This window comes from Ammodytes marinus (genome assembly GCF_949987685.1).
Source record: "Ammodytes marinus genome assembly, chromosome: 17".
Lineage (NCBI taxonomy): Eukaryota > Metazoa > Chordata > Actinopteri > Uranoscopiformes > Ammodytidae > Ammodytes > Ammodytes marinus.
The window spans coordinates 19066217-19093136 of NC_137221.1; the positions used below are offsets into that span (position 1 = coordinate 19066217).

A 26920-nucleotide genomic window follows, 5' to 3' on the forward strand; every position below is an offset into this window, starting at 1 on the left:
CACAATGATAGCCTACCCCTTTCACTTAAAAAGAAAAAAGGAAATGTGGAAGAGTGAGGAATGCAACACTGTACTTTTACCACATTTAAAAAACTTGTGACGCAAACAGCAGTTTGTTTTTTTGTTTACCCCCCTTTATCAACAGTGAGTCATCCTGAGTTGCAGTACTCAGAACAACTGCAAATCAAAGCAGAGCAAGTAGCCTACTAAAATGCGACAGTCGAATTGTCCACATCAGTAATACAATAAATAGTTAAATAAAAGTAATACATTATGCTTAGTGCAGTTTGTTTACTTGTTTTAGTCCTAACCTTCCCGTGTAGTCATTTCTGTCCCATATGTGGCCAGTGTGTCCATTGCAGGAAGGAAGGGAGGGGGGGCTACACCGTCTGACTCCGCTCCGCAGAGTCTTCACTTCATTCCTCATTCAGCTTCACCCGGTTAATTTACTGTAACTCCGGGGCGAGTCACTGCCTCCTTTTCCACAGGGGAATATGGCTGTGTTGAAGATACAAGACCAGGTTGGTAACTGTAGCTACCTAGCTTAGCTATCAAGTAAAGTTTAGTTAACGCTTTGGTGATGTTAAACCAACCCACACTACTTTGACGCTGGTGTTTTCATGTGAGGTTAGTTAAGTTTAACATCATGTAAATATACAGTTCTTCGGTGATAGCGTGACTTTACTATCATGAAACAGCCAAGTTAATTTGTGGTCATTTAACCAACAATGCAGTTGAACAAAATAAAGGTCTAAAGGCTAAGATAATGTAGCATAGGTTTGCTATCGTTACCGTTAGGTCAACTGACATCTGACTAGCTAACTCGCTAGCGGTGAACAGACAGACAACCGGGTTAACGTAACGTCAACTTCATGTCATCGGTCGCCTTTCCGTTAACTTACATGCGTTAAAATGGCAGTTCCATGTCAAAACAATGGTCACACGACCGCTTACCCGTTTTCCTTGGTGTTATTTACATTTTGCTGTGTCTGGTGATGATGGACTAGTGAACACAGCTGGATAGCTATGAGGTTAATATGGTGGCTAATTATCTTGCCCTGCTAACGTTAGTCAGCAAAGTGTTACGCCATCCCACGGTCAGAGTATTAACGAAAGTTGTGGAAAACGTATTGTCTTGAATTAGGGAGCATTAAACCGAATTCACCGACTGTCAGCCAATATTGTACTCAGGGAGGGAGCGTTTCGCTTTGTCAGCTGTCTGCTTCAGCTGCACATTTTCTCCAGGGCAGCAGTGTCAGTCACCTGTTGCTGGAGATAAGAAAGGCTGTCAGACTAAAATAGCAGGTGGTGCTGGCTCCAAAGCCTCCAGCTGTGGTCGTGAATTACTACTGTCCACAAGTTAAATTAGTTGTCATGAACACTGCTGCTGTAGGCTAAGTAATGGATAGTTAGGTAGGCCTATTGTGTATAACATTTTTTCTTTCTTATATGATAGGCCTAAATGTACACAATTTAACAGTCAGTAAACAATTGCACTCAATTTACGATATTATGAAAATAACCTGAATAATTTTTAAGTTATTCAATCTGACATTGTGTCAATCAATACAAATGTTACTTTACATTTATTATTGATTATTTTCATCATCAAATACTTCTTGGATAGTCCATACATATTTTATAAACAAAATATTTTTCCTTCTTTGCTATTCCCATTATTGTAAATTGAGTGCAATTGTTTTCTGACTATTGAAACATAAAATGTAAAGTTACTTTGGGTTCTTTGACTTATGATAGGCATTCTCCTGATAAATGATGTATCAATGTATATTAATGATCGATATAAGTTATTAATTGAATGAAATAAATTGTTAGTTGCACTAAAGTCATTTTGGACAGAAATATATATATATATATTTCTTTTGGCTGAAATGGTTATAATAAGATTTTTATTTAAACATTTTTTTGAGGAGAGTCTGGTAAAAGAAAATAACTCCAGTCAAAGTAGGGCAATGATGGGCGCTCCGGTGGCGTAGTGGATAGAGCGCGTACCATATTGTCTCCAGCCTTCGTTGCAGTGGTCGCGGGTTTGAATCCGACCCTTGGACCTTTACTGCAGGTCATTCCCCCCTCTCTCTCTGTCTCCCCATTTCAACTCTGTACTGTTAAATAAAGCTTGAAAATGCCCAAAAAATATCTTTAGAAAAAAAAGTAGGGCAATGATTGTGCAGCTCTGTGTCCTGTCCTGGTCTGACCGGTCTTCCGGGCGGTCAGCGGCGGCACTCAACAAACAGAAGAGAGAGAGAGAGAGAGAGTGTGTGTGTGTGTGTATTTGTGTGAGATAAAGCCCCCTCTCTATTCTCCATTGTTCTCTGCAGTGCTTGCTGACAGAGAGCCAGACAAAGAGACAAAAATAGTCCCATTCAGAGAGGGCAGGACTGGGGGACAGGAGTGCGTGAGTGTCACTTTTGGCAAGGGCTTCTATTGTCCTCTAGAGGGCGTCCTGTAGCTTTTGGAGCATGCAGATTGACCTAACACCATGCACACTGTGGCAAGAGAACACACTTAATGTAAACAGAGGGGCACTCTTGTAGTTTTGTTTGTGTACCTGTACCTTTTTCTTTTTTTGGATGTGTCTACAATGCATACCATCAGAATTATGATGTTAATGGCTGGTAGAGGGCGAGAGCCTCGAATGTGTAAAATCGTGTTTGTGCAAAGGAAAATGTGTGTACAGAAGAACTGCGTTTGGCAAATGTAAATGATTCAATCTCAGTTTGCCATTCAGTCAGAGTATTTTATGGATTGAAGTGGATGAATGGTATGAGTGTGCATACCTACACTTCGGGACAAAAAAAATAAAATTTTGGTAGATCACCCTCCGTTGATCATTCAAATCTTTTGAAATCTATAAAGGTTCTTCATTGCTGCTGCCTGACACCCACACCCACACATACACCCCCCCCCCCCCCCCCCACACACACACACACGCGTACGTGCTGGCTTTTGTGTTTCTGGACTGGGATTACATTACACACAGTGCATCCTGTTGCTGGGTCAGAGCAGAGGTCAGTGCAGGGCCGGCTGCATACTTTCACTTACAAATGCCGTGAAGTAAAGCTCGCTGGTTGTGTTGGAAACTGTATTTGTGATAAATACTGTGCTTGCATCATCTTCTTGTTGTGCTGGGATCTGGTTGACCTACTGTATGTTTTCCTAGTTTCCCCTTGTGTTCTAGGAGTACCTGCTCAGCATTAATGGAGCAGGCATTGGAGCCCTGCCTGCCTTCTGAAAGCACATGTCCAACACATCATAAAATGAATTATTGCTGCCACACAGTCACGTTGCTTGTATTTTGGAATGTTCATCTTAGTTTGCTGTTGATCACACTACTGTAAAAGCGTTCCTTTCTATGATACACATGTTCTTGCCTGGCTATGATTTAAATTCCCTGATTACCTGAGGCACAATGAGAATATGCATGAAGTGGTTCGTGTGGGAAATGGCACCAAATTAGTTGTAAACATCTTTGGGCTACGTTCCGGAGAGAATGCCAAGAGCTAGCAAGCAGGGTAACCAAACAAGAGTGTTTGTTGTTTACTTTTCTTGACAGGCGTCAATCTTTATTTGTGCCTTTGAAGCAAATCTCTGCTGTCAACTCAGTAGTGAGATCAGAAATACTGTCTTAGGCTGTGTTTCATATAAAGTTTAAACTTTATAACTGGTAAGTTGATTACACTCAAAATGTGGGCCTGCACAAAGGCTCCATCCAACTGAATGTCTCTTATTCTCATTCGCCCTCCCCGGCTCCCTCCCTCTGAGTTAATAGGGTTGTGTGGCTTGGCAAGATGGCTCTTTTTAGGATCTGTGTTGAATATGAAGGAGACTGAGAAACACACACTCTCACACACACACACACACACACACACACACACACACACACACACACACACACACACACACACACACACACACACACACACATACATGCACCCACAGACTGGTCTTGTTAGCTGCACTCACATACTCTGGCACAGCCAGTTTGTTCCAGTTTTATAATGAGGAGATGGGGACTTCTGAAGCTATGCCACAGATACACCAAAGAGGATAGTGGGACATGCACAGAACCATCTCTCTCACATTTGAATGACCATTTCTCTTACAGCACCAACTTATAAAGATGGCGCCCACTTATTTAGCAACTTCTAAAAACAGCACAACATTTTTAGTACTTTTGTTTTTACCATGTAGCTTTTATGATTGGCTTTGAGGAGACTTTCAGTGTAGCACACCATTACTTGAATGTACAATACCATAGACCAGAGCCTTGTTGAGTGGATTAGCATCAATTAACGTGAAAGAAATGTATCAGACAATGACATTACAGTTGTAAACATTCACATATCCGGGCAGTATTTAAGCTTTCAACAAAAAAAATATGCCGTTAGTTGCTGAATAAAGCAGGGCTTTCAAAAAAGAATCAATAGTGCTGCACCATCCATCTCTACATTAGCGTCATCATTCCACTTTGCACTCTTGGTATTTTAAATGAACTCACATTGGACGCCTAGGTCAGCACTATTGCCAGGAAGCGACCTGAAAACTAATAGGTATCGAAATAAATGTTTATCAGTCCAGTATTTCTCTAGTTGTTTCTTGCCATTCATTTGACTATTACTTTTTTCATCTCTTGTATCCCCCTCTTTATCCCGGTCTCTTTACATTATTTTGAGTCATTTGGTTTCTAGGTAACGTTTTGTGACCACAGCTTTCCCCCGGTCCGGTCTTTGTCCTTTACTCCATTCATCTTTATGTGTCTTTTTGTGTGTGTAGTGCTCTACTGTAGGAACCTGCCTACATTTACTCTCTCCCCTTCTGCCCTCCCCTTTCCTTTCTCTCTCTCTCCCTCCCTCCACCCCTCCTCCTCTCCCTCTCTCTGTCTCTCTTCTTTGAAAGAGCTGGCTTCAGCAGTCTGCCTGAAACGAGCGACGCATGCCCACACATACACTGACTGTCTGCTGCTACAGCCCTCGTCCACGCTAATCACAGGGTCTGAGTGTGTGTGTGTGTGTGTGTGTGTGTGTCTGCATCTGACGTGTTCTTGTGTGTGTGTCCCTGGCTGCAGTACAGCAGTGAGGATATGAAGCTTTCCGGTGCGCTGCTGCTGCTGCTGCTGCTGCTAGGCATCCAAAGCTGATTCTGCCGCATGCCGCTTATACCGCCACCATTACGCAGAGGAATTCCCTGCTGCCTCCTCCACTACCGCTGCTCCTAGAGAGTGTGAGTGTGTGTTAGAGAGACTGGAGGAGAGGAGAGGAGGAAGAGTGGAGACATGCAGGAAAGAAACACTGACAGAGAGAGGACAGAACTGGATGGCCTTGTTGGATTTTACATCAAGATGTGCTGTGTTTTTATCCAAGGAAACTGCTCTGCTTATGGGATTAATTGCTGATCTTTTTTTTTGGGCTCCTGAATTGCGCACGTATGTAAGAGGGGAAGACTGTGTATTCATGTATGTGTGTGTGGGAGAAAGAGAGAAGGAGAGACAGGTAATGTGTGTGTGTAAGTGAGTGTTTGTGTCGGTGTGTGTGTGTGTGTCTGAGTGTGTTCCTGATGCGGTCAGAGCGGGCTAGCCGTGTTTGTATCGTGGTGCTGGAGGAGGTGGAGGAGGACGAGCCCTCTTCGTCTGCGCTCCCACCTCCTCGGCCCAAATCCTCCCCGGACCGCAGATCCCATCATGCATCACGTAGGGCTGCCGCTCAGGAGGACAAGGTGAGGTGATGATGATGATGATGATGATGATGATGATGATGATGATGATGGGCGCTTCAGTTGTTTGCTTCTTTGGCTATCTATAGAGTTTGCTGAATCAGTGTTGGAGGCTTTTCTACGTTTAAGGTTTTATTTACAGTATTCTGTGTGAATGACCATCGCACTTCTCATAACTGGCCTGAAGTTCAAACCTTTGCTGAAGTATACCGACGCATCCCATTGCACAAAAAATACAATGGACTGCCAACACCTGCCTTACCGCGCTAAGTATAGCACCACCAGTAATAAGCACCGATATAGCCCGGCTGCCATATAAGATGACTGCTGGTTTGTATAGATTAGCAGCACAGACTGGGCCTTTGTAGTCCCTAGTGTTGGCTGTGTCAAAGGGCAAGCCTACCATTGGAAACATGGCAGTAAGGCTTTTCATCCTATTAAAGCTGCCCCTTTGAAGTGTACACAGATATAAAGGGGTAAAGCCAGAGAATATGTGACGGCTCAGATGATAGTACTCTTCTTGGTCCATGGCTGTCTACCTTCTCCGATCTGGGACATAGTTGAAGTAGTGTAATAGGCGTGAGGCAAAGGCCAACGTGCCTGGCAGTCCCATTTATTTTTAGTTGGTTTGAAATGAGAGAGGGATGGGAGAAAACTGACAGTAACGATGCAGATCTACATCTTAGTACTTACTGTTAAGTGCTACTGAATGGTAAACATACCTAGGCAGCCCTTGCTGGAGGAAAAAAACGTGTGCATATGACAAAATTGTATCAATGAGACTTGTGTACTATCCTAGTTGAAAAGACTTGATGGCAATAACGAGCAAGTCATGGTTGTGTGGTTTATTGTCCAGCAATATAAGGTAATACCAAACCTCAGCTGTGTAACAATAAGTTTACATGTAGCTGCAGCAGTTTGCGGACTGTCATGTGAAAATAACTAAACTATATAATGAGGCAGGAAGAACACACAAAATATGGTGGGAATTAGATTGACTTTGCGTTTTTATAATAGGTATAATAACACCAATAAAGAGATATATTTTGAACCCAGTGTTATACAGAATGGAATTGTGAGCTTAAACTAGTGTTACTACTTCCCTTAACCTTTTATTATGAATGAGCTCATGCTCTTCTGTTGCCCACACCAGTACCTCTCAAAGGCTTAGGTGACTGCTGAACAACACTGCTTACAAATCCCACATGCCCTCATGCCCACTCTTTACGTTCACACACACAGACAGACGTACAGAAATGAAACTAAAGTCAGTGAGAGATAGTCTTACAGAGGTGTGTGTTTATTGTTTTTATTGTAGCCTACGTCTCATTTGTTTTTCTGGTTTCTTCCTTCTAGAGGAATGTGTCACAGCTTCTTAGGAACTTGCATACAACCTTGTAGTACTTGTTTAAATTCAGTAGTATTTTTGTCCCCAGTTCCCTTTGTACATTGCAATTTTATTTTCCTTATCCCATAACAAGAGAGCACGGCTTTAACCCCCTCATAGACACATTACATTGATGCAACAGTGTACACATGCATGAGTAATTTGATGTCATGCATAATGCAGCTGCTACTGTCATAAACAAATCTGTGATACACAAGCCATTTGTGACCTATGGCTCTCTCCCAGCTCGGGGTTATGTTGTCTGTGACTGTGGGACTCTTCCATTTGGAACTCTCATAACTCTCACTGATAACACAGGTGTCGTCGGCATAGAAAGATATTACCAGCATTGTCAATCCAGTCTGTGCTAGAAGTAGCACGCCTCAGCATTTATTCCTGTCCTTTTTGTGTCTCTGTAGCCGTCTCTGTTGAAAGCTATCTTCAACGTGGACCCAGAGGAGGTTCGCTCCCTCATATTCAAGAAAGAGGATGTCAACATTCAGGTAAGCCACACACTCTGTTGTATTCCCCCCCCCTGAGTTTTATCCAATATATGTGTATTTTGGTGTAGTTACTGTGATGACACTGCAGCTTTACACACACGCACACGCACACACACACCATGACGGATATAAAAACACCAAAGAGAGACGCAGTCAGCCAGCAGGCTACAATTGATCTGGGTTCTTTAGATCAGGGGTTCTCAACCTTCTGCAAGCTGGGCCCCCCCAAAGCTGGGTCATTGCAGTTGGGCCCCCCCACCGACCCTGACAACCCCCCCCCCCCCCCCCACCCCCCCCCACACACACACACCACCCTACACAGATAGATAGATAGATAGATAGATAGATAGATAGATAGATAGATAGATAGATAGATAGATAGATAGATAGATAGATAGATAGATAGATAGATAGATAGATAGATAGATAGATAATCTATTATTGTTATTATCAAGGGCTAGGCCAGTGGCGCACCTTTGAGTTGAACATTGGGTTTAGGGTTGGGGTCCGGAAATTTCTTATATTTTAACGTTAAATTCTGGTGCACTTTAAAAGCTAATTATGAGATTGTATCAATGAGACACTGAGGAAATGTTTTTTTTTTTTTAAATCTCCTTAGAAGAGAAGAAAATAGTAGCCTAAATAGAACATACACAGAATACATTCTACAATAGGTATACCTGTTATGAAAAAGCTTCACAAAACAAAGTCTATGATCAATGGGAAACACTGCTGTCTGACAACCCAGTTCAGAGAATGTTTCAACTATTGAGTCTTGGATTTGGAAAGTGGCCAGATTTAGCTCAAAATGCTACCTGCGATTAATGTGCTGTGCAGCCTGAACGCGGAGTTGTGTGTCTCAGTGGCGATTCCAGGAAATTTTGACTGGGGGTGGCCAAGGTGGGCCACAGAGCTAGAGTGGGGTGGCCATCGCACCCCTGAATGAATAGCATGTGATATGCTGTACAACCAATTCAAAGATGATTTATAATCCCAAATGCCCAAATCATGTTAGTATCCATTGTAATGTTTGTCAGAAAACTAAACCCCTGAAGGGGGGTCTGGGGGCATCCCCCCCCCCCAGAAGATTTTTTTGTGTTTTTAACATGTAATCTAAGCATTCTGGTGCATTCTGGCGAAGATAATAAAGGAAAAAGTCAATATTTATTTCAGTTCAGATGAATAGTAAAATTAGCAAGACAACATAACTTGCTAGCAGCCAGATGCCTAACAACTGGACAGAGGGACGGATGACCACTAGCTTTTGACCAAATATCTTTCTAAAAAAATAAACCTTTATTTATGAAATTCTGCCCTAAGAACATGTTACACTTGCTAACTACAAACTTACATTTTTTTATTCAGATTTCAAAAATCTGCTGGGACACGTGCCCATACACATGCATGGGTGGCACGCATGTCACAAGCACACTTATGCTGTTTTCAAGACCTTTGCTGACCAGAGACCAGTTCTAGTGGCCACAGTCCTACCATTAATTTAGTACTTGAAAATTGCAAACTGATCTCATATCAGTGGATTGGAGTGTTTGTGTGATGAACTTGGCAACTACCTATCAAAAAAAGTTAAGAAAGAAAAAAAATACATATCATCTCTGAACTAGGCTACATATCAGGAAAAAAATTGAAATTACAAAAAAAAAAAAAAAAAAAAAAAATCTTATTTTATTTATTTATTTTTTTTTCATCCCCCTCGCGCCCCCCCGGTAGAGGGTCCGGCGCGCCCCACCGGTTGAGAACCACTGCTTTAGATCGATGGACTAACTGAGAGGGCCTTCTGGCAGCTTCTTACCTTACCCATCCTTAACAGCTGTCAGCCAGGGCAGGACACACATTACAGCAGCCAGTCCAATACTTTAAAGAGGACCTATGATACTTTTCGACTTTTATGACCTATAAACGTTGTTATAATGATTTAAAGTCATGTTTAACCATACTAGAGTATCAAATAATTACGTACATGCATTTCGACGTATTCCCTGCTGACCGTCTGGGGTGGCTATGCAGAGCTCTAAAAACTATGGCAGCCGGTCGAGGAACAACTTGTTCAAATTTCCGGGTTTTCTCTGTCACGCTCGGGTCGTTTCTGTCATGTTTCCATGTATGGTAATGCTGCTCAGGCAAGCTCCGGCTGCATGCCCCCACCTTCCTGGAAATTTCCCGCTGCTGGAAGGAAGGTAACCAATCACAACGGAGTGGGGTTTGCAGCAGGGGGGGAGGGGCGGAGAAGCTCAAAGCAGTGTGTAGAGAGAGACTGCTGTGCTCGCTAGGGTAAGAGGAAGAGTGTCCCGAAAATCTACATAGTTTTTTGTGATGTGATTCGTGTCAGGTTGCTCTATAGCAGTTTTTAACAAGAAATTAAGACCAGAAAAGTAGTATAATAGGATCTCTTTAAGGACATAACCTTCACTTGATATCTCTCCTTTTTTATTCTCCTATCATTTTCACTCTCTGCCCCTAGCCTCTTTCTGAATATATTTTTCTCTCTTTTCACTTTCTGTGTTTTTCTCACTGTGCCTCTCTCTCTCTCTCTCTCTCTGTATTTCCACCGGTCCGTAATGCTGGGGTCATCACAGCAGTCTTCCTAGAGTCAGCAACACTGGCCCAGGCCTATTACAGTCACGTGACGTTTGTTTATAGCCCCACTTTGTTGATTGCTCTCCACTGCACTGAAAGGAAGAGAGAGAGAGAGAGGGAGGGAGGGAGGGAGAGAGAGAGAGGGGGGGTGTGGTGGCTGGCTGTGTTGAAGTGATGGAGCGGAGTGAAGAATAGAAGTGAACACATGATAGACGGAGAGTCCCTGTGGCTCTAGTCTAGTGTTACTTGTGGTCTGTGACAGTGTGAGATCCATATATTTTTTATCAAGGGCATGTCCATCCCTTCATGATGTCTCCCTGGGCCTGTATTTATACCATAAAGACAAATTATACATATTCTTACATTAGTTATTTTTTTTCTGTCTTTGGTGATTCAGGACAACGAGAAGCGGACGCCTCTGCATGCTGCAGCCTACCTGGGAGACGCTGAGATCATTGAGCTACTCATCCTCTCAGGTAAACCCTGAAGACCAGCTTTGACACCTACAATCTACTGTACCTATCTGCTCGGCCATCTATTCCATTTAACTTCTATCAAATGTCCATCCCCATCTAGTTTTATTGAAGTTATTTCAGAAGCTTACTCATCCATCCACACCAGCTGTAGTTTGCAGCATACCCCTGTAGGCGTACACCTGGTCCTGTTTTTTCATCTGGACATCCGCATTCTCTAAATTGTTTATTAAAGGTACAGTCTGTATTATAGGAGTATTTAGTGGCATCTAGTGCAATGCTTTATGTAGGTATAAAAGGCTTATTCTAAAGTTATAATAAAGAATTCAAGCAATTATACACCAATTTAATCATAAGTACGTTTGTCATATTTCTACCTAGTCTGTACATTCTACACACTGTACCTTTTTAATTCCCTTGCATATGTAAACAGTCATTCTTTAATCAAACTGGTACTGAAGTTAACATACAGCTTACATTAACTCTAATCCTACTTTTTGCAAATGAGAGAAACATCTATTATTGGGGACAGACCATTTTTAATTGTTAATTGTCGTATCTCAAGGTAAATTCACTGGATTTCGTTGCACAGTATATTTTTTGCAAGGAATATTGAACTAATGTATTCATTTTCAGATTTGAACGAGGTAAAACTAAATTAGAGACAAATTCTGGTAAAGTGTTTTGACTTGTCTGGTCCTCACCCTCGCATGTTTACTACTTCTAGTAGTATTTAATTCCTGTGTGTCAGTGTCACCCTCTCTTAATGATTCATCCATCATCTGATAGGGTCTATATCGGCTTGACTCTCTGTGAATGTAGGGCCCACGCTGTTGTAACGCAAGCGTAGTGTGGAAGAGTGTGTGTGTGTGTGTGTGTATATATATGTGTGTGCGCCCCCCCTCAGTGATCTCTCAATAATGTGGAGAGGAAGCAACAGGTGCAGCTTCGGGGCTATTTAAACCCCATGCTGTGCCAAAGAGAATCATGGGAGTTTTATATCTTTAGGCAATATTGGCTCACAACACCAATTTCACATAGATCATGCAAAAAAACACATTTGAATTATACATTTTACTTCTTCTTTGAACTGTTTATTTTGGGTCTGTTTAATTGATCTTTCGAGGATTGGACATTTTTACAGGTTTCTGCTATCTTTTCCTTTGCTGTGTGTGCTGTTGTTGACATGTCTCTCAACATCTCTCTCTCTCTCTCTCTCTCTCTCTCTCTCTCTCTCTCTCTCTCTCTCATACAAGGAGCAAGAGTTAATGCCAAAGATAACAAGTGGTTGACTCCTCTCCACCGAGCTGTCGCCTCATGTAGTGAGGTAACACATTACACAAACACACATGCTAATGCTCACTGTGTTGGCTCCACTTTAATTGTGTGACTTTGCTCTTCTCTGTCACTAGCAATGTACTGTACTAAGTATCACAATAAGGTTACTACAGCTCCTCGTACCTTAGAGAAGCCCCTGCTTGATCAGACCAATTCAACCATACTAAAGGGCAAACTTCCTCTTTCATTCTAAATACACATTCACATTGGAGTATCTTGTAGCTACTTTCCTGGCATCCTGGAGAAAATATTCACTGCCTGAATAATGTTTACAGATTTGGACTCTGGCCTAAAAGGTCCAACGTGCTGGTTGTTTGATAAACCTCAAAAATCTTTTTATCTATTCTGCTTGCTGGTCCTAGGCAGCTTGCCTGCACTAACACAGCTTCTTGTGCTGTTTCTCACTCTCAGTGTTAGAAGGAGTCGACCTCCCAAGAATAGCAAAGATTTTTATAACCACCCACACACAGCCACCTGCACACACTGGCATGCAAAAGAAAAAAAATAAACTCTGTTTGCACACTCTGAACTATTTTCCCTCCACATTCCAGGATGCAGTTGCAGTGTTGCTGAAGCACAGTGCAGATGTAAACGCGCGGGACAAGAACTGGCAGACGCCGCTTCACGTTGCAGCTAGCAGCAAGGCGGTACGCTGTGCAGAGGCTCTGGTCCCGCTGCTTAGCAACGTCAACGTGTCCGACCGGGCGGGACGTACCGCCCTGCACCACGCAGCCTTCAGTGGACACACAGAGGTTGGTCTCTCTTTAAGACACACGGACATACACTCGTATGCAGGTCAAAAAACATGTAGGTCATTTGCTTTTGTGTGATAGATGGTGAAGTTGCTGCTGTCCAGAGGAGCCAACATTAATGCATTTGACAAGAAGGACAGGAGGGCCATCCACTGGGGAGCCTACATGGGTGAGACTGTTATAATGTGCGGTTCTAATGCAATCTTTTATTAGACTATTTATAGCCTCTGTCTCTGCCTAGTCACACACACACACTGCTTTCTAGAATGGTTCAATTCCCTAGTGTTTTGAATTGAATTCCCTTCTCTGTTCCAGGTCATCTGGAGGTGGTGAAGTTATTGGTAGCCAGCGGAGCAGAGGTGGACTGTAAGGACAAGAAAGCCTACACCCCGCTGCACGCAGCCGCCTCTAGTGGCATGAGCAGCACAGTGCACTATCTGCTGAGCCTGGGAGTCCACGTCAGTACAAACATACACACACACACACACACACACACACACACACACACACACACACACACACACGCACAAATGGTGTCATAAAAAAAAGCCTAAAAGTTATATTATATTGTTCCTTAAAAAAAAACACACATAAATATAGATTTCTTCTTTCCTTGCACAGGTCAACGAGGCGAATGCCCACGGAAACACGCCCCTCCACTTGGCCTGTTACAATGGGCAGGATGTGGTGGTCAGCGAGCTCATCGAGGCAGGGGCCAACGTCAACCAGGTGTGTGTGCACGCGTCTCTCTTTGCTAGATAGTAGCACGTACGCAGTGACTGTGTGTGTTTTAATTGGTTCATTTTGGTGCCACTCCTCAGGTGAACGAGAGGGGTCTCTCTGCTCTCCACTTTGCCTCCTCCTCACGCCAGGGGGCGCTGTGCCAGGAGCTGCTGTTAGCCCACGGAGCTCACATCAACATGCGGGTGTGTGTGTGTCCATAATACACCGATACGCCTTCATGCAAACACTGAAACACACTGGTTTAGCTGAGAAAAACAGTATTAGCTTCATATTGATACAGATGTGAGTGTAAGTGTAAAGACATCCCCTGTACATATTATCAAAGGAAAACGATTCTAACAAACAAAAACAGAACTGTGCGTCCTCAGCTCTTACCAATGTGAATGCGTCGTCTGTCTCTAGTATAAATTGATATGACAGTGTTGTTAACACTTTGGTTCCAGTGATGGAAACTGATCTGAGGTCCCCACAGCCTCAAGACGCGAGGCCATATGGAAGATGACGGGGGGGGGGGGGGGGGGAAGTGGGTGGATCCCTGAGGCGGCAAGCTGCTCAGGGAATATGTGTGTGGGTGTTTGTGTGGTCCAAACTGGGTTCTAGGATAGCTTCTGTTCAGTCTTAAGCTCTCTCACACTGCGGTAGTACACTTATAATCGAGTCGGCTTCCCACACTGCACCTATGCGTGCGACACAACACGGATATTAAGGCTTAATGCTCCACAGGAAAATCAAAATCATAATCTTTGTCCCTCTCTGCCCCTCTCCACTGTCTCTCCCTCCATCTGTCAAGAGTGAGGACGGTAAGACTCCCCTCCACATGGCAGCGACCCATGGAAGGTTCTCCTGCTCTCAGGCCCTCATTCAAAATGGTGAGAGCCCGTGCAGTATGCCCTGCATTCAAATTAGTTTGTGTGTCCTGGTAGTGATTTGTAAATGGTATGTTATGAAGCACAACATGCAAAATTGTCTGGATTTTTTTTTTAATACTGTATATCAGACCCGCTCCACTGACATGCTTATGCTTTATGTCCCACAAGCCCGGTCTGAGCTGAGAAAGACAGCTTTTAGCTTCAGTGCCCCTAACTCCTGGAACAACTTACAGCAACAAATTAAACTAAATAACTTCATATCATTTAACCAATTTAAACAAACTATCTTAAATCTGCCAAACTCTACCTGTAACTGTTTTAATTAGGCTATATTGTACTTTCACCCATTTAATTTTAATTGCTGCCACTCTTCACCACTGTCTAAATGTTTCAATTGTTTTTCTCTTCACCTCTTGTTGTGTATTTGATGTATTTGCGTTGAATATTGTTTATGTATTGTTGTTTTTCCTTTGAATTTGTTTGAACTCGACGTCATTGAAAATGAGGGTCACCCCTCAATTGGTCTCTCGAGGATAAATAAAAGTTAAAAGAAATGAAAAATGAAATATGTATTATTTAATAGATAATCCCTTATACCCCTGTATTTTGCTGTATGTGTGTGTAGGAGCTGAGATTGACTGTGAGGACAGGAGCAGAAACACAGCCCTTCACATCTCTGCCCGCCATGGCCATGAGCTTATCATCACAGCACTCATCAAACACGGAGCCAACACCGCCAAGTGAGTAATAACTGACATGCAGCCATCTGTCTCGATTTCTCAATAGACCCATTCACTCAGAGATTACGTCATATTGACCCAACGACAATCGGCCGATATGCTGGGCTTTGTTCATTTATACTCACTTGACCAATCTTACAACCTCCGGGGTAGTAAAATTGCCTGGACATAATATTCCCGGCCTTCAATGGGCAGTGTAAAAGGGGATTATGCAAAGAAATCTGTGTTTTAGTAATATGAAACGCCAATAAAAAGGCAAGTCGGGATAAGTCTTTTTTGTTTTCTCATCAAAATTGCACCCTTTGCTCTCACACCTTTACCCTCCATGTCCTGTGATGACTTGACTTCTCTTGCCTTCCATCTTTTTTTTCAGGAGAGGCGTTCACGGGATGTTCCCCCTACACCTGGCAGCTCTCAGCGGCTTCTCAGATTGCTGCAGGAAGCTGCTGTCCTCAGGTACATTTCCCTGCTGACACTATGTTTCTGCCACTAGAATCACCTGGTTGACATGGTAAATGATGCCCGATGCATTTTTCTTTCTGCGCAGGGTTTGACATAGACACCCCCGACGACTTTGGAAGGACCTGTCTACATGCTGCTGCAGCTGGAGGGTGAGTCATCATTTTCCCCGCTTAATGCCATGCTATTGTTATATGAGCCTCCTTCTATATGCTTTTCATTCTTCCCTCATTTAACAACACTCAGAAATCTCGTATGCACTAAAATCTTATCGATCCACTTGGTTACATCAGATCGGTTTTGTGAAAGAGAAGATCATTGTTGAAGTTGTTTCTCTCCGAGCAGGAATCTGGAGTGTCTGAACCTGCTGTTAAACATAGGAGCGGACTTTAGCAGGAAGGACAACTTTGGGAGGTGAGCCAAGCATACACTGTAATTGTAGGAATGCTCGTAACGGGAAATAATATCAGGTCTGAAGACAGAGGTAGAAGTTTGAACACATTCTGGGGAGTGTGAAGTCCTCGCTGGGATAAATAATAACAGATGTGTTGACTCTCTCTGATCATGGTAGGACTCCACTACACTATGCATCGGCCAACTGTAACTACCAGTGTGTGTTTGCCTTGGTGGGCTCCGGGGCAAGTGTCAACGAGCTGGACCAGAGTGGCTGCAGCCCCCTGCACTACGCTGCTGCAGCTGACACTGATGGAAAGTAGGTTGTATGTTGTGTTTGATTCATACACTTTGATACTTGAAGCTATAGTTTTTTAACTTTTTCATATAAATGAATATCGGTTACATTCAAGCCACTGCCCAACGAGTTGAAACAAAGTTGATTTAATCAGCTCCACAAAACTCTCTCTGTATTTCTCAGTATGACAGCGTTAACAAACTGGTGTCACCCCTTGACACTGACGCAGGAGCTCAGAAAAATACCAAGAAGCGCCCAAGAAATGTTTCAGAAAAAATTAAATCAATTGTGCGCTTACCTAGGCTACACACTATAGCTTTAACCATAAACTGAATCGAAGAACGCTCAGTATCAGAAACAGAAATCCCCTTTCTTTTTGTCAGGTGTGTGGAGTACCTGTTGAGGAACGATGCTGATCCAGGAGTGAGAGACAAACAGGGTTTCAGTGCAGTGCACTATGCCTCAGCCTACGGACGCACACTCTGCCTGGAACTGGTGTGTACCACAGCTGCAACACTGAGTGGAAAACATGTTGCATGTCCTCCGGAGGGTCAGAAAATCAGACAAATCTTGCAGATTAAATCTGATCTCTTCCATGTGCTAAAAGGTTTTTTTAACTGCAGTGAAAAAAACTACAGCACACACGAATACTAGTCATTGTATCATAACAGTCCTTTTTGTTTTTTTTCAGATGGCAAGTGAAACACCTCTTGATGTGGTAAGAAAGATATTTCCATCTTCCGCTGTAACACAATGAGCCATTACACTGATTCTTTGTTTGTGGCTCCCTCTGTTGATCAGATGGGGATTGTGGTAGTCAGATCATCTGGTGGGCAGATGAAGCTACTGTGGGATCTCTATCGTCTTGTTATTAGTTGAATAACCATTTGTGGGTCAATGTTGTCCACATTGTACAACATTACTTTTGAACCTAAAACACACACCCTTACAAATCACTCTTCACATCTAATCCCATTCAGCTGCTTCTTATTGTCTTTTAGTTAACACACAGAGCAGTGTGACCTTTGTTTAATGTCTGTACCGCGTTGACGGGGCAGTGACTCGTTGACATGTGTGTAAACCTGGACCTGAAATGAGCGATATGTGAACAATCTCTTTACCACAGTTAATGGAGACATCAGCAACAGACATCCTGAATGACTCAGACAGCCAAGCTCCCGTCAGCCCACTCCACCTGGCGGTGAGTTCAAGGACTTGTCAGTGTGTCTGCATTTGGCCGTTTGTCTCTGTCACACCCAGGATTTCGCTGTCTCCGCCATTTCTGCTTCCATTAGACATAAACGCAGTGTGTCTGTTGCTGTGTGTCTTCCCATTGATTCAGGCTTACCACGGACATTGTGGAGCTTTAGAGGTCCTCTTGTCGTCCCTGCTGGAAGTGGATGTTTTCAGCCCAGAGGGCCGGACCCCCCTCAGCCTAGCCTGCTCCAAGGGCCATCAGGAGTGTGTCTCCCTGCTGCTGCACCACGGCTCCTCACCCATGACCCGCGACTACACCCACAAAAAGACAGCCATACATGCAGCAGGTATGCTATCCACACAGGCAGTTACAGACTCATTACAACCACATCAATATGTTTGGATGCAACACATTGTCATGTAACCCTTTGAAATCTATTAATTACGTGGCTTTAAAAAAATAGGAAAACATGTTGTCGCTTTAGTGAAGTCATTCCTAGCATGCTTGTGATATCTGTCTGCCGTAGCTATGAATGGCCACCCAGAGTGCCTGCGCCTGCTATTGAGCAACAACAACCAACACCTTAATGTGGATGCACAAGACACCAACGGACAGTAAGTGTGTGTGTGTGTGTGTGTGTGTGTGTGTGTGTGTGTGTGTGTGTGTGTGTGTGTGTGTGTGTGTGTGTGTGTGTGTGTGTGTGTGTGTGTGTGTGTGTGTGTGTGTGTGTGTGTGTGCATAAACATAACAGCTAAGGCTGGAGGCGTTTACTGAGATTATTGTGCTACTCTTTTCTTTGAGAATAATATTTTAACTGGTTCACCTGAAAAATCAATGAAATAATAGTTCTGTCATGTTTCCACATTGTGTTCAGGACTCCTCTGATGTTGGCAGTGCTGAATGGACATACAGAGTGTGTGTACTCTTTACTCAGTCAAGGGGCCAGTGTAGAGAATCAGGACCGCTGGGGGAGGACGGCCCTACACAGAGGGGTGAAACATTCACACACACCCACTTACTTTTAAACTTAAAGCGACACACTGCAGGCAATTCTTTTGGCTTCCAGAACATGTCTTCTTCATGTTAGTATAAAAAAGGACCTAAATGTAAATGTAGGTGTTTATATATCTTAACCTGGTCTGTTTGCGTCTGTACCAAAAAACTATTTTCCCCAATACTCTTAATCATCTGAAGCACAACATTTCAGAAAAAATTGTGATACAAAAAAATAAAAATGTATTGTTAGTAATCAGCTGGCAAACTCTGTAAGTTAAATGTGTACCCTATTTACCTGCAGTGTCAAGCCTTATATCTAAAACTTTATTAAAATGAAAAAGTTCTAATGTTTTCCATTTTGTCCTTTTTTTCCCACAGGCGGTGACGGGCCAGGAGGAGTGTGTGGAGGCCATCCTCCAGCGGGGGGCCAGTGTGTGTGTCAGAGACATCCGGGGCCGCACCCCTTTCCACCTGGCATCCGCGTGTGGCCGCGTCGGTGCCCTGGGCGCTCTGCTGCAGGCCACCACCAATTCACAAACTCACACACACCTCACTGACAACCAGGGCTACACACCACTGCACTGGGCCTGCTACAACGGTACTTTGATACAATTGTTGTGTGACACACTTGATCAACACATTTCAACCTATTGTCAAAGTGCTAATATCTTCTCTGTATGTCCCAGGATACGATGCTTGTGTGGAGGTGTTGTTAGACCAGGAGGTGTTCAAGAAGATCAAGGGCAACTCTTTCAGTCCGCTGCACTGCGCTGTGTAAGGCAAAATGAGCCTGTTGTTTGTACCAGTGAATGTTTTTACGTAGACAGACACTGGTCTGAGGGCATATGACAGTATAGTATGTGTTGTGTGTTTTCAGTATGAACGATAACGAGGGAGTGGCCGAGATGTTAATAGACTGCCTGGGCTCAAGTATTGTCAACACCACTGACTCCAAGGGCAGGTGGGAGATGCAAACAGACACAAATTAGGCAATGTTTTTATGACAGTTCCAAGCTGACATTCTGTTAAATCTGTTTTTTTTTTTTCTCGACCCAGGACCCCCCTTCACGCTGCAGCTTTCTCCGACCACGTGGAGTGCATTTCCCTGCTGCTGAGCCACGGAGCTCAGGCTAACGCAGTGGACACACATTCGCGCAGCACACCGCTGATGATGGCAGCTCTCAATGGACAGACCAATACTGTGGGTCAGTAATAGTACACCCACTGACACATGTAGATACACCCATTGGCCTCTGAGTTCTAAACCTTTGCCCATGTAACTGTCCTTCTTCCATGTGTTGCAGAGGTGTTGGTGAGCAGTGCTAAAGCAGACCTGAACCCACATGATGCAAACAGGAACACAGCATTACACCTGGCTTGCAGCAAGGTAACAACCAATCACAAAGACAGGACTTTTTTTTTCTTTCTAAATAGATATGCATAGATAAACGCCATAGAAGCAAATAATGTAATACCGCCAGATAACGTAATAACTGACAATAACATAATAATTTAAACGTTTTGTATGTAATAAAAGTAGATAATGTAGTAACTTGCCATTAACATGAAAAAAATGCATGTTAATGGTACACGGTACGGACAGTTATGCCTCGTTTCCACCGAGTAGAGCGGGTCGGATCGGAGCGGCTCAGAGCGGGACAGCTCACTTTTAAGAATCTCGGTGTTGTTTCCACCGCCGACCCTACCCTTACTGGTAGGGCGGGGTTTAGGCTGGACTGCGATAGCCGACGCCAGAATGTGGGTCAAACTATCGGGCTGTGGGAACAACTGTGGTCAAGCCAGCGGTCTCTTGTTTTTGCTTGGTCAAACCAGCCGCTTCTTTATTTATTCCCCCCGTGTTGTGAGCACAGAGACGGCTCGGTGCAACTGATAGAGACAGTGAGCGAACAGCACTGGCTGCGGCAGCTACGTGACATCGTAGCAGTGGGACACAGTGTAGCCAACTGATTCATTTAATGACGAGGAAAAACACCACACAATAAACAGTGCCGCGCTCACATTTTCGCCAAAACTCTCTTCACTCTAGCCGAGGTGACTACAAACGGCGGAGATGATTCAAACCAGCCGCTTCTTTATGTATTCCCCCCGTGTTGTTGTGAGCGTGTATTTTACTACTATCTATGGCGTAAACACACAGAGACCGCTCGGCGCAACTCATAGAGACAGTGAGCGAACAGTGCTGGCTGCAGCAGCTACGTGACTATGGGACACAGTGTAACCAACTGATTAATTTATTGACGAGGAAAAACACCACACAATAAACAGAGCTGTGCTCACATTTTCGCCAAAACACAAGACTCTCTTCACTCTTGCCGAGATCTACACATGGCGGAAATGATTCTTTCGACCAATCAAATGACGGCAGTGTGTAGCTCCGCCTTCTCATGCATTTTCGGCCCGCTTTCAGGCCGCTAGTACCCCTACGGAGGAGTACTGAGATCGGGAGCGGCTCAGAGCGGTTAGGTGCGCTTAAACCGTACCCTACCCAACTTTTGGCAAATGAAAAGCCAAACTACCCGGACCGAACCGCTCCGACCCGACCCGCTCTACTCGGTGGAAACGAGGCATTAGTGGATCTTGAGGAGATATTCCTGGATTTTGACAAAGTGATATTAACAACAAGCGTTCTCCAGAATCGTTGACTTTCATTTATAAGTGATAAGCAATAGTTACAATGGGACAACTGTGCAAGACATCTATGATGTGACTTTTTTTTATAAACATTTTTTATTCTCCCTGTCCCTCCCAGGGTCACGAGACGAGTGCCTTGTTGATTCTGGAGAAGATCAGCGACAGGAACATCATCAACTGCACCAACGCGGCTCTCCAGACGTACGTAGTCTCCACCAGGGTGCTGGCAGACACCCGGCCATACAGCTGGGGTCATATTCTTAGCTCAGAATAGATCAAATTCACAGTGCATCTCCCCTCTCCCTTCCTACAGGCCTTTACACGTAGCAGCCAGACAGGGGCTGACGGTGGTGGTCCAGGAGCTGCTGGGGAAAGGAGCCAGTGTGTTAGCAGTTGACGAGAACGGTCAGCTTGCACCTTGCTTTCTGTGGCACACTTAACTTTTCGCACATACCGCTAGAGTGAAATGTTAAATCTTATTTCACTCTCTCTCTCTCTCTCTCTCTCTCTCTCACAGGCTACACTCCGGCCCTGGCCTGCGCTCCAAACCGCGACGTGGCCGACTGCTTGGCGCTCATCCTCAACTCCATGATGCCCGCCTCCCCCATGGTCACCATAGCGACGCTGCAGCCCTTGCTCTCTCTCACTCAGACGGTCATCAACCACCGGCCAATCAACAACCACGTCTCCAAGGGCGTGGCCTTCGACAGCCCGCCCCCTCTGAGGCCAGACCACGCCTCCTACTGCAGACCGGAGCGCCCGCTGTCCTGCATCACCGGGGACGATGAACTGAATGACTCTGATTCAGAGACATACTGAGGAGGACGTACTGTACTGTGATGCTATTGGGCAGAGCCCCCCCCCCTTCCCCTCCCCCCCGCAATACTGGCAGGCTGGCCAGCCACTCAGGAGCCTTAACAGATAACTGGCATGTAAAGAAAAAAAAACAAGAAGGAAGAGAACAAGAGGAAAGTGTGCAGATTATTTTTTAGGTAAGCCTCTTTCAAATCTAAAAATAACCCTTTTGTTGTGAACCAGATGTTTGTTTTAAGGTGCACACCCAGGATGGGGTGGAAAATGATGTACTTAGATATAGAATAAGTTATATACACACTACATTTCCCTTAGACAGTGTCACTGTATGGTCAGTAACGTGGCCAGTGTCTTTTTAAATTAAGCTCATACTCTTTGCTGATTGTTTCTGAAGTGGTTTAAAGCCTTTTCAGTTTTTTCTTCAACTATTACTAGAGAAGTACTGGAGAAAGGGGACGATTGCTTTTTTTAGCACGATTGTCTAAAAGAAAAAAGAAAAAAACAGATGGACAATCTTCCGGGACCAGGACATTGATTACTGTTTTCCCTACTGTCTTTGGGTTTTTGATTCTTCGAGTTGTCGTGGCAGACACTGATGGCTGTCACAGACGCACATTGTTAATGCTGCAACATTCTTTATGAAACCACTTATCAATTCCTAGAAGAGGAAGTCGTTATTGAATCCTATGAATTTATTCAGAATGGTGTCTGGATCCTCGGGAGCTGATTCTGACAGCAGGTGGATGTAAGACTCCACTTTACTGTACGATTGGTCCAGGAGTCAGCTGACTGAAGACCCAAATGAAGGGCCCAAGGAACCATTCATTTTCAATGCTGTAACTGCTCAATGTCTGTGTACTGTACTGGAGACGGGGGGAACGTGGCTGACACTACTGTGTATACTTGTGTGTGTGTAAAAGTGTGTATGTGTATAAGAGTGTGTTTGTGTGTGTGTGCACATCTGTGTGAGTGTGGGAAGAAGAGAGAGAGACAAGTTTGGAACAAGCTACTGTCATGATGAATGCTACTCGGTGCAATGTTTGTACAGATTAAGTAATGAATGAATAAAGAGATTTGTTTTTGATTTATTGCAGTGTGTATACAACAAACAAGACAAATGTGTAGCAGTTGAATTGTTCTAGTCAGTCTTAGTCAGAATCAGTTTTTAAACATGTATTTTATATCTTTCTCTTGACACACATATCTTATTAAGCAGTTCATTCATTGTCTAGGTGATACATTCGTCCATACAGACAGGCAGTGACCAGCCCAGCCGTCATGTTTGAGTGTTTCATGATCACTGTGCCGTCTGCCCCTCTCTCCAGACGCTCTGGCTGCTCCAGGATCAGCTGGCTCGCCAAAACTGATGGGTACACATATTTAGTCGCAAACTTCCCCTCCAACACAAAATCCATCTTAGTCTCAGCTTCTTCCACTTCCTGTCCACAGGAACTGGTGTCCAACCCTTCACAGCGGACTATAGCACACACCTGCAACAGAAATATTACAAGTTACAGGTCGTATTAAGATGATTCTTAAGTTAACCTTTTATGTTAAATGCACTTTTTCATGTTTCTTCAACATTGATATGGTTCCCCGACCCAAATTGTGAGAAAAAAAACCCAGTCAGATTTCTCTCCCCTTATGATGTCATAAGGGGAGAATTATTAAGGTGTTTTGTACACTACACCAAAACAGTTTCTAGTATAAACCCAAATTACAATTTGAACCTTAACTCAGCATAATATGTTACCTTCAAATATCTATATATCTTCACATGCATACCTGCAGGGCATAGCGTCCGTTCACAGTGTGTGTTCCAGCAAATGCTCCCAATGCATAGAGCTCTCTGCTGCTGCCGCCTTGTGGCAACAACCGGTACTGCGCGTGACAGCAAAAGGTGCCATGGCACACGCTCACTTTGTCCTCCGTCTTGTTTAAGAAGACGAATGTGAATGGGTCGTACATCATGGATGACGTGAAGGTGTCGGGGGAGGAGGAAGCGCTTTCAGAAGGAGAAGAATCAAAACAACTCTCCCTGTGACAGAAAGCAGAGTCTGTATTATCAAGTGTGGATGATGTGGACTCAACCTTAACTACCACCTCCTCCGTGGCCACACTCTGGCCCAGCCACAGTGGGTCTAAGACGGGCACTCCGGCCACCAACAGCCTGCCCTCCTCCGGGTCTCCTCTCAGGGCATGGTGGTAGGTGGCAGTAAAAGGTGTGTAGATCCCACTTCCTCTCATGTTCAGTCTGTCTTTGCGTATGTTGGATGCCAGCAGAGTCACGTTGGCGCCCAAGCTGAAAGCCCGATGGAACTGGATGCTGTCCAGTAAGGGGAGCTGGTTCATCCAGGCTGTGGGGAAGATCAGCTGACGCACACCCTAAAAAAGTGGTCCAAGGAGGGGGGACAGAAATTTAGAAAAAAGAGAGAAGACCAAACACAGCAACATTTTTAGTTGGTACAGAATTGGTAGCGTCTAGTTCTTTCCCTACCTTCTCCACCAGGGCAACCGTGGGCTCGTGGAACAGGATGTCGAAGCAGATGAGGAGACCAAACCTCCCGGCGAAAGGCGTATCGAAGGTTATGATCTCGGTTTGCGGCGGAGTGTCAAAGGAGTCCTCAAAGTAGAGGTTCTGTTTATGGTAGCGGGCCACCAGCAAGCCATCTGAACTGTGACGCAAAACGGGGGGGGGGGAAACAATTCACTTAGAATAGAAAATTATGTATTGATGAACTTGCTGGATTTAAGCTCATGTACAACTTTAACCGTCATTTCTTTAATGTCTACACCGCACCTGAAAACCACGTTGGTGTTGAACTGCCAGTGTCCATCGGGAGGACAGGAGGAGGAAGGATCAGTCTTCAGGGGACAGGGCTGCAGGTCGCCCATGTTGGCTACCAGATAGAGGCTGTGATGACGGGCCATGCAGCTCAACCGCTGAAGGACCTGTGAAACACAACCCCACCATAATGTTATTTACATTTACAGATCGGTTGCATCAGTGAAGGCCCTTGACATCAGAATGCCCAATCAATGACAACATTAAAGGTGCACTATGCAAATTCAAGGGAGGGGGATTTGTTCACATTTAGAGAGCCAGTAGTTAGTTTACAAAACACATGTTCACTAGCCTACATGTGATTCTTAGTATCGAATAATTCTATCAACATAAATCAAAACTTATCAAAATGTATTTTTTTAGGCACCTGGAACCAAACGTGTAGGACTAGAATATGTTTGTAAACAAAACTGTGAAGCCCTGCTGCTGTTAACATCAGCAGAGAAACGGTGACTTTTAAGATAGCCTAGCTTTCTGACTTCAAACAGGGATCTGATTTTCCTGTGAGGAAAGTTTGTTTATTCAGTAACGAGAATTTACCTCAGAAAATGTTCATTTCTCCAACACCACAAAAAGCAACACAGTGCACTTTTCAAGTATGACAGTTCACCTCAGTGTTGCTGTGTTTGGCCGGCTCCGTGCAGGGGTTCCATCTCTCCTGCTGGGGGTCAGGAATGGTTTCTAGGTAGCCAGAGATGCACGACCGGCTGAAGTTAAAACCCTGAAGACCATCTTCTGGAAACACCAGGATCTGGACACCCTGACCAAAGCAGTATGGAGACACGATTCCACTGTAGTCACACACAAACTCTGATAGTAAATGTAGCCTATGTCTTTGTGTGAATATTCAGAGAAATATAACCACTCGTGATGACTTTGAGACACTGACTCGTTTGCAGTAATAACCCTGCCATATAAAGTATTCATTACTATGCTGACCGTGCTTTTTAGTTTAATGATAAAACTGATTGCTAAATGTACTTGTGTCTTGTTATGATCCAATGCTCCATGTTTTGCAATGTTTAGCCAGTGACAATGGCGACAACATCTGAGACTTTCCTGAAGGGTCCAAGGAGCAAGTTTAAAGTTCAAAATGAAAAACTATTCAACATTGTTTGAAAGCTTCAAAAGGAATATATCCACAAAAACTGACGTGCAGAGAATCTGTAACACTGTAAATATGTAACTTTTATGAGTTTATCTCCTTGGCTAATTTAGTCTAAGTCTTCTCTGCTACATTATCTTCAGGCACATCATTTTGAATGATATGGATACTGGATACATTTTTTTTGCAACATTGTTTCTTTGACTGAAAACACTAACATTTAACCCATTATTAAGCCGACTGAAAACACAAACATTGGTCACATTTATAATAAGCTGACCCTACCTGCTGAGCAGCACGTGCAGCCTGCTCCTCATAGACGTCCAGGTTTTTCTGCATGTGTTGCAGGGCGGCGCGGCGGGACAGGCGCACGTGAGGCTCCGGGTTCAGGATCACGTTGTGCTCGTACACAGCAGCGACATACGATGAGTCCACAACGGGCTCCGACTGAGCGAAGGCCGTTAAGATGACAATAACAGCGAACAAAAACATGGTGGTTGTTCCTTCTTTAGGAGACCGAGGTGAAAAGAAGAATGAATAGAGTTGGACCTTATCCCAGTAGGGCAGTAGGGGCAGAGGGTAGACGCGTTTCAGTTTGGTCATGGTTCGCAGGTGAAGAAATTCCACTTGCGAAATAGTGTTACCTGTATGGATCCACATATTTGTGCGGCACCTCCGTGTTTTGCATTTTCTAACGGCCTCCACACACATCCTGCGTCTACCTCTGGAGCGCGTCGCGTTACCTTACTGCTGCCTCTCTCGGACTTTTCTCGGACACACATGCAACGTCTCAGCAGCTGCTGCTGCTGCAGCGCTGCTTCTAAAAGCCCTATCTTTCTACATAGAGTTTTCATAGATAATTCCCATTAAAAATGAAGTTCTTTCATGTCATCTATGATGCATATGATTTATATTGAGTCTGGACAGTAATCCGTGCGCCCCATTGCCATTTTTCTTCTTTTCTTTTGCCATATTTTCGCTTGTTGGAAGTTTTATTTTGAAGGGGACACACCAGGAAATGGTGAAACTA

At 44.1% G+C, this 26920-nt stretch overlaps 2 protein-coding genes across 3 annotated transcripts; one reads left to right on the forward strand and one right to left on the reverse strand.

Annotated features, from left to right (window-relative positions):
• Positions 1 to 387: 387 nt before the first annotated feature.
• On the forward strand, positions 388 to 22966 carry LOC307264261 (serine/threonine-protein phosphatase 6 regulatory ankyrin repeat subunit A-like). 2 transcript variants are annotated; one of them, XM_080045612.1, is made up of 29 exons: positions 388 to 521; positions 7537 to 7620; positions 10613 to 10691; positions 11945 to 12015; positions 12578 to 12778; positions 12860 to 12947; positions 13094 to 13236; positions 13400 to 13507; positions 13600 to 13704; positions 14313 to 14391; positions 15017 to 15131; positions 15505 to 15587; positions 15679 to 15742; positions 15936 to 16004; positions 16162 to 16302; positions 16665 to 16776; positions 16973 to 16999; positions 17408 to 17482; positions 17624 to 17825; positions 18006 to 18093; positions 18354 to 18471; positions 18854 to 19073; positions 19162 to 19249; positions 19353 to 19436; positions 19532 to 19680; positions 19780 to 19862; positions 21246 to 21328; positions 21441 to 21532; positions 21645 to 22966. In XM_080045612.1, the coding sequence occupies exons 1-29, from the start codon at positions 495 to 497 to the stop codon at positions 21944 to 21946; spliced, it is 3180 nt and encodes a 1059-aa protein (XP_079901738.1). In that variant the 5' UTR covers positions 388 to 494; the 3' UTR covers positions 21947 to 22966. The 2 variants fall into 2 exon arrangements, with proteins under 2 accessions (XP_079901738.1, XP_079901739.1); XM_080045613.1 differs by lacking the exon at positions 388 to 521 and adding an exon at positions 5572 to 5733.
• A 191-nt stretch (positions 22967 to 23157) lies between these two features.
• LOC307264468 (biotinidase-like) lies at positions 23158 to 26493 on the reverse strand (the record flags this gene model as incomplete). The annotated part of the gene is made up of 6 exons (XM_080045883.1): positions 23158 to 23430; positions 23726 to 24325; positions 24438 to 24615; positions 24741 to 24892; positions 25396 to 25545; positions 26176 to 26493. The coding sequence occupies 6 exons, from the start codon at positions 26491 to 26493 to the stop codon at positions 23158 to 23160; spliced, it is 1671 nt and encodes a 556-aa protein (XP_079902009.1).
• Positions 26494 to 26920: the final 427 nt, after the last annotated feature.

Excerpts from the sequence above, each read along its gene's own strand:
- LOC307264261 (XM_080045613.1), top strand. The coding sequence starts at position 5,575 with ATGCGGTCAGAGCGGGCTAGCCGTGTTTGTATCGTGGTGCTGGAGGAG. Across the intron at positions 13,508-13,599 it reads CAGGGGCCAACGTCAACCAG|GTGAACGAGAGGGGTCTCTC; the intron begins GTGTGTGTGCAC and ends GCCACTCCTCAG. Across the intron at positions 17,483-17,623 it reads TCAGCCCACTCCACCTGGCG|GCTTACCACGGACATTGTGG; the intron begins GTGAGTTCAAGG and ends CCATTGATTCAG.